General features: G+C 41.6%; 1 protein-coding gene across 4 annotated transcripts in view; it reads left to right on the forward strand.

Annotated features, from left to right (window-relative positions):
- LOC129732643 (protein slit) overlaps window positions 1–14,214 on the forward strand; it is a 393,864-nt gene that overhangs the window by 367,112 nt on the left and 12,538 nt on the right. For 2 of the 4 annotated variants that reach the window (XM_055693692.1, XM_055693693.1), the window contains exons 4-5: window positions 8,928–8,999; window positions 10,745–10,816. In XM_055693692.1, the coding sequence (XP_055549667.1) occupies window positions 8,928–8,999; window positions 10,745–10,816 (144 nt within the window). The remainder of the gene's footprint in view (window positions 1–8,927; window positions 9,000–10,744; window positions 10,817–14,214) is intronic. The other 2 variants (XM_055693694.1, XM_055693695.1) reach the window with 1 other exon arrangement.

Here is a 14,214-nt window from a genome sequence, read left to right on the forward strand (position 1 = left end):
CCTCCATTGTTCCACATGGAGCGATCTGTGTCGATCACTATATATGGAACGTCCATGTTTGGCTTCGCTTCCATCCAGTCCGAGACTGTTGTTACTAAAGGTGTCAGCTTAAACTCCTTTAGGATGCTTAGGTGACCCGTTAGGTCACCTTCGAGCATCGTTGTATTTCTTTGCAGCCTTAGTGCGCCAAGCTCTGCTTCCTTCTTCACATGGAGATGTAGAGGAAGTAAGCAAAGCAAGGCCTCCAAGGCTGCTGTCGGTGTTGTGCGCAGGGCACTGGTAACTGAGAGACAGGCCAATCGTTGGACTTTGGTAAGTTTCGCCTGAGCCGTCTTTTCATTTACTTTAGGCCAATGGTGATGTAAGACCAGAGCGCTAATTGTGGTTTTAGCCCCCAGGTCTTGCCAAACAGTGTACTGCAAGCCCAGATAGCTGAAGTTGCCTTCTTGATAGCGTAGTCTAGGTGAGCAGTCCAGTTCAGCTTCTTATCCAGAATGATTCCAAGATATTTGGTCTCATTGCTGAAACATAGTCTTACCCCATTCAGTAGCGGAGGAATGATTGTGTGCATTCTTCGCTTGGTAAATGGTATAATGACCGTTTTGGCGGGGTTAATGTTCAGCCCTTCTTCTGAGCACCACTGAGAGGTGGTGTTAAGTGCCGTTTGCATACGACTAGATAGAGTTGCATCATATTTTCCCCGAACAATAAGGACTATATCATCAGCATATCCAATGACTTCGAAGCCCAGCTGTGATAGCTTGGTTAGGAGAACGTCTACCACCAGTGACCATAGCAGTGGAGAGAGAACTCCTCCTTGAGGACACCCTTTCACTGCCCCTACTGTGACAGACGTATCCCCCAATGCAGCTGTGATCTTCCTGCTCGAAAGCATTGCTTGGATCCTGCTCATTGTAGTATCACCGAATCTTTTATTTTGTAGAGCCGTGTAAATTGATGCAAAGGACGTGTTATCGAAAGCTCCCTCAATATCAAGAAAAGCGCAGACCGCTGTCTCTTTATATTTCAAGGACTTCTCGATCTTCGTCACTAGGCAATGCAAAGCGGTTTCAGTAGATTTACCCTGTTGATAAGCATATTGATGCTTGTGTAAGGGTAACTCCTTCAGAAACTCACTGCGGATGTAGTTGTCCGTAATTTTCTCCATCAACTTGAGAAGAGTTGACGTCAGACTTATAGGTCTGAAAGCTTTGGGCAATGTTTTGTCTTTTTTGCCCGGCTTTGGTATAAACACCACCTTAACGTTCCGCCAGTTGACCGGGATGTGTCCCATAGTAAAGCTGGCTCGAAAGAGGCTGATGAGTTCGGACATAACGACTCCGTCCGATTTTTGTAGAAAGATTGGTAGAATGCCATCCGGTCCTGGTGACTTCATAGGCTCAAAAGAGCTTAGTGCCCAGTTGATAGAAGTCTCCGTGAAAATTCTACGAGCGAGTGCTGCGGAGTCACGTGACGTTATGCGTCTGGATTCGAGGCTCTGTAACTCTTCGACGTTCGAACCGGAGATTGCTGTCGATCCAGGAAAGTGAATGTTCATAAGAACATCCAGCGTTTCCTTGGTGGTGACAGTCAGACTACCATCTTCCTTTTTCAACTGCCCAAGACCATTCGTGTGATCTTTGGATATCGCTTTTTGCAGTCGCGTTGCCTCAGGTAGAGTCTGAATGTCTTCACAGAATCGAATTCTAGACCTCCTTTTGGCTTTGCGTAGCTCAGCGTTGTATTTTGTAAGGGATGCTCTATAGGCTTCCCAGTTGGACGTGATTTTAGCCCTGTTGAACAAGCGTCTAGCTTCCCGACGAAGGTTGCTGAGAGTTTCATTCCACCAGGGCACATCACAGCAGACTGTTCGATTTGTTAACGGACAGTTTGACATAAAAGCTTCCGTGATCCTGTGCTGTAGGTCACTTGCTGCGATGTCCAGTTCACCTGGAGTTCGAATATTTTGGTGGCAGGATGTTCTCGAATTGACCAAATGTTCCTTAAAAGAGTTCCAGTTGGTTTTCTTAGGATTCCTGAAATGTTCTCTTCTCAGAGGAGTAGCCTCGACGTCAAATCTGATGTGTCTATGGTCTGATTAACTGGGTTCATCAGAGACATGCCAGTTCTTGACTTTTTCCGTTATCGAGGCGCTACATAGAGTGAGATCTAGGACCTCTTGTCTAATAGCATTACTGAAAGTTGGCTCGTTTCCCACATTGCATACATTAACATTGTTAGAAGTAAGGTATTCAAGTAGGTACTCACCTCGAGTGTTGACATCCGAGCTGCCCCAGACTGTGTGATGCGCGTTGGCATCGCAGCCGACGATGAGTGGCTTGTTGATGCTTCGGCAGTATCGCACAAGTGCTGCGACTTCGGATGGCGGTATATCGTCCTCGTCCACCGGGAAGTAAGCGGAGGCAACAACCACTTCTTGAGTGCCGTTGGTTGTCGGGACTTCCACCGCAATGGCAACCAAATCCCGTTGGATGAACTCTGTAATGGGAACAAATTTAATGTTTCTGTTCAGCAGAATTGCAGTCCTGGGATTTGACTGTTGATTACAATAGACCAACTTACTGTTTGTGTTGGCTAAGCCAAGGATCCTGGTGTCGTGGACCCATGGTTCCTGGATCAGCGCCACAGATAGCTGATCCTTGGTGAACCTCCGGCAAAGAACACCAGAGGCGCCCTTTGCGTGATGGAGGTTCACCTGAACGCAGCGTATGCTGCTCATTTTGTTGGCAGCGCGTCCTTCGTCGGATCTGGTTGAGATCCGATTGGCGGACGGTTGCCATCAGCGGTGACGCTGGGATGGGTAGTCTGCATACCCTCAGCAACAGGCTCCCGTTGCAGCAGACAGTAGGCGACAGAAGTGCTACTCTCACGTTTAGGCGGCGGAATTTGGCCCTGAGGGTCGCGACTGTTCAGATGCTCACGCTTACTCCTCTTTCGATTTTTCGGCGGAACCTTCTTCGCTATCGCGGGAGTGCGTCGAGCAGGTGGTAGCGGTACACTCCCTGAGGGAGTCTCCGAACGTACCGTTCCTGCCTTCGCACCAGAACCTTTCGCGCCTGTGTTTGAGGACTTTCTGCCAACTTGCCGCATGCGTGCCTTGCCGTACTTGTAGTTCAGCAGGAAGCTCTGTGCCGCTATGAGGTTAGCAGACTGTTGGTCCAGCTCCACCATCAATTCGACAGTCTTTCCAGTAACGTTGCGATGACATACTCGCCATGCACGTGTGGAGAAACCGTCGTTCTGATTTTGGAGAAGACGGAGAATTCTCTCATTTGTGGTGTCCACACTGTCCTGGAAGTACCCTACAAATTTTAGGGCCTTCGGCAGGTCCTTCGTGCGAAAGACACTAAGGTGTGCTCCCTCCCACGGTATGAGAGAAGACGCCGTGGTCTCCAGCCATCTAACTGTGTCGTTGTCGGCACAGTCAAGTTGTAGGGTATCGTTTTTTAGGCGGCAGCTCCTAAACTTGGGCCTGATGGCCGGTGACTCCTGGTCCGCAATGCAGTCCAGAATGGCATCTCTAACAGTTTTTAACTGTTCAGGGGTAAGTAGGGAGGCTGGATAGTCTATCGTTGTGATAGTCAGGCTCGTGGCCTCCAGCATCTCCCTATATGTTACCCCTGACGTTTGTCGCGGTGCAGGGGGCTCCTCGCAAGCCAAGTCCCGGGGCTTTTTGCTGCTCGGGCCCTTAGCGCTTGTGTTTGGCGACGCTGTCTCAGTCGACCGCTGTCGCTTGGTTGCGACCTGACCTGAGCGGTCAGCTTGGTCGACTGGTTGACGAACTATGCCTATGGCCTCCTCGCGTGAGTGACCCAGGCTTAGCAGTCTTTTAAGACGCCGCCGTTGCGATTGGGCGAGCCGTTTGACATCAGCACGAGGTGCCTTGTGGGGCTGCACGCCATGGAGTGTGTTGGCTCCATTTGTTCCGACAGGTTGAGGTTGCCGGGGCCCTTTTTTGAAAATTTGTTAAACTCCAGTTTTTAGTCCCACGAGTTTGCCACGAAAGAAGGGGTCATCTGCGTGTCACGATAGCCTAACGCAGAAGGCTAGGTTACTGTGGAAGGGCGCCAGGTATTCCAAAGGCTCCGTTAGCGGCTGGGAATTTATTAAACCCCCCCCCCCACCATTCATCTCTCGGCACGGGTCGCGTCACACCTTAGCTTAGGGGTTTAACTATTATTTTACGCAACAGCCATGGTTAAGAGCTGTTACAACCATCCTCCTTTCCAGGGGCTTTGGACCCTCTGTGCCAGTTCTCAATAATTTAAGTCTATTCGTACAGGCTACACTAAACTAAAGAGAACCGTCACAGGCGGAGTTAGTACGATATGGAAATGTTATGAATTTTAATTTTTTGATGATTTTTAAAAGTTACACATTTCAACACTTCGCTAATATTTCCGAGCACCTGTTAAATCACCAATCGTCCATGACTTACTCATTTACGGGCACTGGTTGTCTAATTGAAAAAAAGCTGGTTAAAAAATATTCAAAATCTTAAAAAGTTGCTACTTAATTTCCGAAAACTTTCTATCAATCCCCTTCGATTCCAGTACGATATATATACACAACAATAAAGTTTTTGTTTTTCTATTCTCCAAGAGTTGCTTAAACCAACGCTATATTATTTATATACCTTACATTTCACATGTCCTTTGGTGGCAAACTATTGGAGCGAATTGTTCGAACGATGCACTGTAAATCGATGTAGGATAGAACAGCGAAAAACGAATGCGTAAGCGTGGAGTAGGATTTGCAGTAGAGTTTTGTTCGAGGTTGCATATCTGTTTTGTGATATTAGCATACACTTTATTTGAAACTCAAAACCTCTGGGTAGCATAGCATAGCATAGCATAGGTAGACTGCCCGTAGTTGCACTCCGTGATTGGTCGAACCAACAAAATTGCAAAATGAACCAGATGAATGGTGCATTACATTCTCTTTGTGCAATTTTTACTGGCTCATACTTTCACAACTGACCAATAACGACGCCGGCCACGACCAAAAGGCGGTACCATTAGGGAAGGAAAAGGGTAGTGATGCTCGTTTTGTTTAGAGACCGCGGGTTCCACTGCATCTCTACGAGTATCACAGGATAGGATTTGTAATAGTATAAAAATGCACAGCTCTGGTAGCTTTTCGGTAGATGATACTATACGCAAAACTAAACTTCAGATATCACGAAGCCTATTGTGCGGACGGGCTTGTTCTTGGGCTATGTTTTATGTGATGCGCGAAGTATTTCCGTAAATACTGGATATGCAAAGTTATAACCTCAAAGTGTAAATCGATTTTCGTTTTTCCCCGCGAACCAACTATATCTATCTCGCGAGCTACCTCGTTTTGCTCTCAATACATATTATCTTAATTTTTAATCGATTACTTAGAGTGATAGATATTTACCAACTTAATCGCTTTAACATCGCAAGTTTTCTTCAGAAAACCCTGGAAGCATATCAATTACTAAAAATGTTCAAAACTACTGAATACTACTTAAATATTACGCAACAATTCTTTTATTTACTACATCAACCCGTTATGTAAATAATCCTGCATTCTTGCAACACTGTAGCAATTCATCGTTTTTTTTTTCACCATTTTGAACATCGGTAAAGCAAATGGAAACGTTACACATGTCTAACCATTAGTGCAAATTGTTATTTCTGTTTAGATTATCTGAAAAAATTTGAACCCGATTGAATTTTTATTGGCATTTTTATCCTCTTATATTGGAGATTATGGTTTGTTTATATTTGCGTTCGTTCGATTTTTCTAAGGTTAACATGTCATATTGCTAATAGGTTGTTATGGAAATTATCGAGGACTTTAATGGGAATTTATATTGGCTGCAACCTATTCCCGGCGATGGGGATTGCTTGTTCGGCGCACTCGTGCATCAAATTTTGTGGATTGGCTCCGGACGATTCGAGAAACGAAATGAAACTATCCAGCAGCAGTTTCAAGAGCAGCTTCTTGGTAGTAACAATACCGGCACTTCTGATTCTGATCTAAATCATACCTGGTTCAACTTCACTACAAAACTGCACAGTGCCGCTTCTGCTACACTCAGATCATCCCGTCTACCCAATAATAGAGAATGCCGCAGAGCTTTACTGCCGTGAGATGACATTGTGACGTAGATCCAAGTAATCAGTTTTTCAGTACGGCCCAAAAACGAAAGAATTCTTCGTCACTTTTGTATGGAAATGTGTGCCAACGTCACTTTGTTTTTTTGATTTTATTCAACGTACGAATAAGTAACAACGAAAAGGAAGATACCAAAAGACAGGTCTTCGAATAACGAACAAATTGGCATGAAAAACTCATATTCGAGAAAGTGGCACTTACGTCACTTTGTCATCTCACGGCAGTTTAGCTCTCGTGAAAAAATATACATTTTGGCGAAATCGGTCTGTCAACCCAAAATACATTTATAAACTTTAGGAGGCCAAAGAGAACTATTATAAGCTATTAAAGGATTATTAAGAGCAGGAAATAAAACAGTTTTTCGCAGATTTGCATCACTACCCGGTTGGTGGAAGAATTAATCGAACCTGTCGATATTTAAAGTGATACAAAAGAATGGAACTACCTCGGTCACATGTCTCTGTGATTCGGCTAAACGATTGGATTCCTGATGCTTTGGAAGAATCAATGCTTCCTGAATTATTGGTTGAGCCACTAGACGAAATACTGTCTGCTCCCCCAACTCGAGCCGAGATCACCGATATTGTGAACCGATTGAAAGATGGCAAGGCACCAGTTATATTCAGAATTTTTCAAATACGGTAGTCCTCAAGCCCTCGACGACCTTCACCGTATCATTGTGAAAGTGTGGCAGGAAAATAGGCTACCAGATGAATGGCGGAATACCTATTCCCAAGGTCAATTAAAACTCAAAACCTCTGGGTATAGAAAAACTTTCTGGGTACGAATTGTAGCAAATTGACAATGCTATGCAGAAAATATACACTGCGCTAAAAAAACTTCTTTTGTGACAATTACTTAGTTTGCATATTGAGTAAGTAATGTTATTATGTATACAAAATCTTTATTAGAATATAAAATTTGTTTTTTGCCATTAGCTTTTCAAAAGTTCCCTATGACAAATGTTCATCACGACTTTGTTCAAATAGTCCAAACGGAAGGACCAATTTTACACCACTTTTTCCTCATGTTCCTGGTGGCAAACTCAAAAGGCCAATACGAGAGAGAAACTTCTCATTCATTTCGTGAACAGTTCAGTGTTCGTGCATAGTGCATATGGCACCGTCTTGTTGTAACCACATGTTAACCGAGTTCAAATCTTAAAATTTAGGCAATAAAAAGTTACCGATCATGGATTGATATTGTTCGCCGTTGACGGTAACGTTTCGTCCAAGGTCGTTTTTAATTTTACCCTATAATTTTACCAGCCCATAATCATCTCTAATTGTGATTTCATTAGGTCGATTATGACGACATGACATGAAATGGCCGTAATGGGCGAAGCACATTTTTCACGGAACACGAATTTTGATAATAAATTTGTACGATTTTCAATCGTTGTTCGTTTGTGTTGCTTTCCACGATGACATAGTGGCATAGTGTACTTAATAATTTTGGCTTCGTCTTGAAGTTTTTTACATACCAGTGCTGCCAACTTGAAAAAAGGTCGTAAAAATTACTCTTTTTATCTGTTCATAAGCGCTCTGCACAAATATTGTTAGCAAAATTATTATCTGTTTTTTCCAGTTTGAACTCTAGGGCAAAACCTGTGTTTACCAGTGTAGTGTTATTACTTTTTACATTCACTGGTGTTTATAATTCAATAAAATGGAGCTTGGCTCGGTCTGATAGCACGCCGACCATTTCATATTTCACGGTCAAAAAGGTCGCCAGAACGTAAGAATGAAGTTGCATGCAGCCACTTTTTATGTTTAGTCTGCATAAAGCAAAAACTTTTAAATGCCATGAAAGTCCTTCTCGATTTCAATTCAAATTTTTTTTTAATATCGCATAATATAATACACTTTTTTGGGTTATGCAATCGCGCATTACTGTGTATTTAACAATCATTCGACTATGAATTTCACACACGAATACATTAATTAGCTGACATTGCTTTGTGTCAAAAATACGTGTATATATTTAATTGCGAGTCCCATAGACCTTTTTCGAGAAAGTTTACGAAACCAATGAGCGGCACCCCGCAAGGAACAACATAGATCAACTCGATATTTAGCGGCGTCATAGGGCGTTAAAGCCCCAACAAGAAATTTGATCGAAAGACGCTGCTTGGAACGAGCGTATCCATTAACAATCGGACCTATTGATACTCTGTTTATTATCACCCAAAGCGATCACTTCATCACCCCATGAGGGGACTTGATTTAGCGCAGGTAGCTTTGCCCAGCGAGCTCATTATTCAAATAGCATGTGTAATTTAAATTCGTTAGTTTCCTATCATCGCTCGGCTTGGGTTACGCACCTTTGCCAATAAAACTTTTCCTAATCGATTCCCGGCATTGGCGCAACCTTCACTTCCCATATTTGTGTGTAAACGAGCGAACAACGCTTAACAGAAACACGTTTTCGTGACGGTTGAATTTTATATGAGAGATAAAGATGCTGCAATTTTAGCACTCAGTTGAAGTTATTGTTTTTATGAAATGAATTTTGAATTGAAATTCCAGTTACCTATATAATTAGTAAACAACATGTAAACTATACTATGTTGATTCGTGCTTTGACCTTATATTAGTAAACCGAGCTGTTTTTATATTATATGATCAAGCATAATCTATGCGTCATAATTAAGCAAGTGTTCGAAACGGTCACATTATATCTTTCGTCGGAATTGTGTTGTGTACGAAAACAACGTTATAATGTTTGATCCCACACTAAATTAATTTTTAATATTTCAGGCAACTGACGGATAATCAAATCTACACGATAGAGAAGGATGCCTTATTGGATCTCTTATCGCTGGAACGATTGTAAGTACCTAACTTTTTTTTACCGCCAAAATGATTTGAATCTTTTTTTTTTTTTCTTTACAAACTGACACCATTATATTACCAAAATGCACTGAAAAGAGGAACTACCTCATTTCATTCCACATGAAAAGCACACAATCCACATCTTTGATTGATTTTGACCTTGAGTTCAGTAAACGACTGATTTGATAAAAAAGTAGGAGGGTTTCGCAACGAATACTGTCCTTGACGTAGGACTAGGATAAGTTTATAATTTGTTTTGCAGTTGTGGTGCTTTTTTGTACATACCCAAATCCAGAATATTTTGATTGATTATGGTTATTTTCACCACATATTAGAAGTGAAATCATTCACAGTGACGAATACTGTTACATCATAATACGGTCGCTTCGTTCCTATTAGTCAATGATTTAACTTTTTTTACAGACATATTTGAGTATATCTTGTTCAATTGTAATTATTACCATACGCTCATCCTTATCAGGACGGGGCTTCCTACACTCCCACGCATTAACATAGTTTGCTGTTGCTTCGAGACTCAAATTAAAAATTAACGAGAAAGCAGCTATTATACAAAAGAAGAATGCTAAGAACAACTCTCGCGACGGAAGAAAAAGAAGTAAATTTATTCACCATTAGTTATTGAGTGAATTATCGCTTAAGGAGCTTTCTTTACCCTCATTGATTAAACTTTTTGTACGCTTTTAAATAAAGTACAAAGTTCTTGGTTAAATATGGCTCTGCAAACTTTTGCTGCTGCCTTCCGTCGCCTACATCAACAGCTCCTGCACGGAATCGAATTTAACCAATTTAACAATTTGAAATGAAAATAGATTCCAACAATGTACTGCCCTTGTCTAGGAAAAAATGGCGAGAACTATTTTTTCACCCCATTCAACAATATAACGATCACACCATCCCCCCCTCCCCTTTTCTGCTGGAATCACTTTTTGGTTAGTTCGCCCTAAAAAACTGAAACAAAGAAAACTTCCTATTATTTTCTGTTGACTTATTCTCAAAAAAATAATTTTTTGAATAAAAAAAAAACAAAAACACAACGTTTGTTGTTTTCAGTAGAATGTGCACTTCCAATCAATAAGATACTTTTTGTAACCATATTAAATGAATAATATTGACGCCGTGATGAATTTATAATTGGTAGGCAAAATTTTAATGTTTATACTCCCCTGATTTTGTCCATTCTGATGTTGAAGAAAGAAGAAGCAGCAAGCAGCAAAATCGCAATTCGTATAACCTTGTGATGTCTGTGCAGGAACTGCTCACGAGTATTTGTTCGATTGATTTCAAATTTACACTGAATTTGCACTAGTTCATTGTTTGTTCGATATAATTACTATTACTATTCTAATATAAAGTTGAAAGGAAAATTCGACCAATAAACTAAGAAAATGTAAGTGATTTTTCTTGAGATGAGATTTTACTTTTTAGATTTACGCCCTTGCGATTATACGTTGTCCTACGTCAAAAAATAATATAATTTGATCGATTGCTATAATCTCGCGCTTTTGGCTGATTTTACCGAACATCGGTGCAACCTGCTTACAGCGTTTTTGCCAGACTTTTATTTCTCATTGTGTACTTTTCGTATTGCGTTCTGTGTCATTCGGCACCTTTCCGCCGTCCGTTTTTTAACGAAATGTTTAATTTAATTTCGGGTGTGTGTATTTTTCATAATTTTTCTCTTCCTTTTTTTCTCGCCTCACGCTCTCTCTTTTTATTTTCAGACGACTTAATAGCAATCGCTTAAAATCAATACCAGATAATTTTTTATCGAGCGCTGCTAATTTATTACGATTGTAAGTAGTAGGATGTAGGCAATGATTTATAGTTTTATATTGGTTCTGTCGCTTCACGCTCTCCATCTGTATTTTCCTTGCTGCTACTTCATGTGTTCCGCCGGTTCTGGGTGGTTCGATTGGCTTTCATGATTCGAAATTTTAATTAATTTGTATGCACTGCATGGACTGTATTATCAAATAATTGTGATTTATTAGTTTGCAATTACTTTTTGCTCGTTGATTTTCTCTGAAGAATTAGTGATGAATTTGCGTATTTACGATTTATTGTTTGCTTTAATAATGAAGTTGAAAATAATCGAAAATGTTTAACTCTGTGTTCACTAATACCGAACTGCACCTAGTGCATTGTGCTAGTAGACATGTTTCAGTCAATAATTATTTAAAAAATACCTACAGCACTTAGAGAAGAAATACACACAATTGTGATTCACGATAGCTAAATCAAATATATAAAATTGAAAACAGAGAAGGGAGAAGGTGTTGAAAGATTTACTTTGCGTTGCATGGAATCTGAGTGATTCCATAGTTGTTTGGCAGCGGATTTTTGTTGCTCATGCTCTCAGTATGAAATATTTTCGCGAGAAAAAAAATACTGAAAAATGATGAGAATGTTGTCGCATATATTTCAGGATAGGCTGTTAAAAAATTCATTTTTCGAAAACGATAGCTGTCCAAAACATGACGTCAAAATCATTATCGGAGATCTCAACGCTCAGGTTGGCCAGGAAGAGAAATTCAGACCAGTTATTGGAAAGCAGGCATAACCCTCCTCAATCCCGCTTATAAAACTCCCTCCGGTATCCTGTTCCAGCGACTGAGGCCGTTGCCTTTGTTGGAGAATACCAATGCGGTGTTCGAGCGGGGCGATTTTCAACGGACCAGATGTTGAAACAGATCCTCGACAAGTTTCAAAAACACAACTCGCAGACATACTATCAATTTATAGAGGCGGCGTGCGATACAGTGAAACGCGCTGTGGCAAATCACAGAGAGTATACAAGTAAGCTGATATTGCCAAGCTTCAAGTTACAGTGATCTGATCACGTAGCACGGATGGCGGATGAGCGACAGGCAAAGATAATATTTAGCAGATAACCGGATAGAGGGCGACAACTTCGAGGCAGATCTCGCACGCGCTGTATTTGTGCTGTTGATGAGGATGCCAGAGCAGCGGGTGTAAGGGGAGACTGGAGAGGAGCAGTCCAAGACCGAGTTTTGTGGAGGCGTATTTTGACATAGGATCTCAATGATCTGTCACCCTGAAACCAAACTAACCATTGGAAAGTTCAACGCACACCGGCTTACGAACGAAAACGGCCTTCGACTCATTGACTTCGCCACAACAGACTGAAACATAAATCGATCACGTTTTGATTGACGGAAGGCACTTCTCGGATATTATCGACGGATGGTCAAAATGCAACAAAGACTCTCGGTTGTCAACGACATCCGTTACCGTCGTCCGCCACGGTATGATCAGGAGCGACTCAAACTCCCCGAAGTCGCTACTGAGTACTCACCGAAGCCCCTCTGGAGGACTGCTGGAACGCATCGGAAGGTGCCGTTTGATTAGCCGAGAGGAATCGATGTAACGGCTAGTTCGACGAGAAGTGTCAAACGATTCTAGACGAGAAGAATGCAGCGCGGGCAGCGAAAGACCCGTCATTACGTAGGTCGATACAAACAGAAACGAAAACAGCATCGTTTCCAGGACAACCAGCGCCGCCTGGAAGAGCTTAAGTGTGAGGAAATGGAGCTAAGATGGAGGAATCTTGACGGATTAACGTGAGTTGATCGACAGGTGAAAGCAGCACTACAATGAACACCTGAATGGAGGAGCTGTGTAGTCGCAAGGTCATGGGTTCGACTCTCAGTAGAAACAGCCCATTCAATGTCAAAAAAGACTTTAAGCATGGGTTTAATCTCAGGCACCCCACCTTTACGCTGAATTCTATAATACCTTTGCGTGACTTCCTCTTAACAAAAAATAAGTCCCTCTTGACAATAAAACTGGCTAGGAGGACGCACGACGAAACTTCTCCATGAAATTATAATTGTCGATATTTGGCAGGAGGAAGTCGATAACGTGTAGAAAGTAAGGGTAAAATCACATTACACACAAGCACGGATAAAACTAAAAAATAATAAGCATGCCACTTTCTTAATAGCGGTATTGCCAATAATAAAAGTGCGGAATACAACAGACATCCGGGCATATCTCACAATAGATCAACGATTCTGATCGCAGTGAGAAAGTCCATACAGGAAAAAAACACCTGAATAGCGCAGAGTCAGTGGACCAAGACGGTAGTAGTAACGACTTCGTCAACACAGCGGATGAGGGAGACATTCCGCCCCTCACGATAAGTGAGGTTAAGGATACTATCAAGCAGCTCAAGAACAACCAATCAGCTGGAAAGGATAGCGTCGCAGCGGACCTTATCAATTCATTTTTATCCGTGTGTAACTATTTTGTCCGTATGTAAAAATTTATGAAAAGTAGGGTATAACTAGTTTGATGTGTATTATTTACATGTGCAAAACTTCATAACAATAGTTTCAGTGGTTATTGAGATGTCATCGAAACAATAAGAAAATCGCCAGAGAATTTGGCGCGCCGTCATAAAAAATCTAACTGCGACCATGAGATGGATCGGAAGCCAACTGTGTCTCGGGTGGTAAAATCGTTTAAGGAGTCCCACACGACCCAGCGGCGGGCTGGAAGTGGAAGAAAATTGAAGACAGCGAACCCTGTGAAGGCTCGGAAGGTGCTGGATAATTTCAAGCGTAGTCCGAACCTTTCGATTCGCGACGCGGCTATAAAGGTAAAGTGTTCCACCTAGTTCGTTCAGCAAACCATGAAAATAGCTGGACTTCATGTATTGAATCAACAAAATACGGCGGCCAAATCCCGTGCTAGAAAGCTGTATCGAGAGTGCTTAAGGAGTACAAAGCTGTGTGAAGATACGGTATCGCGGTATCAAGCCCGTTTAAAACACGCAAGGGACTTCGACAAGACGACAGTATTTCCTGCCTCCTGTTCAATATTGCGCTTGAAGGTGTTATGAAACGTGCGGCCTGTAGCTGTAACTCTAAGAAAAAGATTGAAAATTCACTTTGTTTCTCATTATGAAAAATTACCAGCATTTTGTTTTAGTTGACTTGAATCATTAGAGTATCAATGCACTTGGATAAAATTCAATCCTTTGTGTCATTAAATAAAACATTCGTTAACGATTGTTAAATCAAGAACCAGGGGGATGAGATAATCAATTATAAAACTTTTTCTATTAATTTAAACAAACCCTTTTAACTTTTTGTACTTGAGATATGATAAAAACGAAAGAACGGTTCGAACTTATTAGGTACGAGTTTTTATGAGCTTTTAATAGGCA

The sequence above is a fragment of the Wyeomyia smithii genome, chromosome 3 (genome assembly GCF_029784165.1).
Source record: "Wyeomyia smithii strain HCP4-BCI-WySm-NY-G18 chromosome 3, ASM2978416v1, whole genome shotgun sequence".
Lineage (NCBI taxonomy): Eukaryota > Metazoa > Arthropoda > Insecta > Diptera > Culicidae > Wyeomyia > Wyeomyia smithii.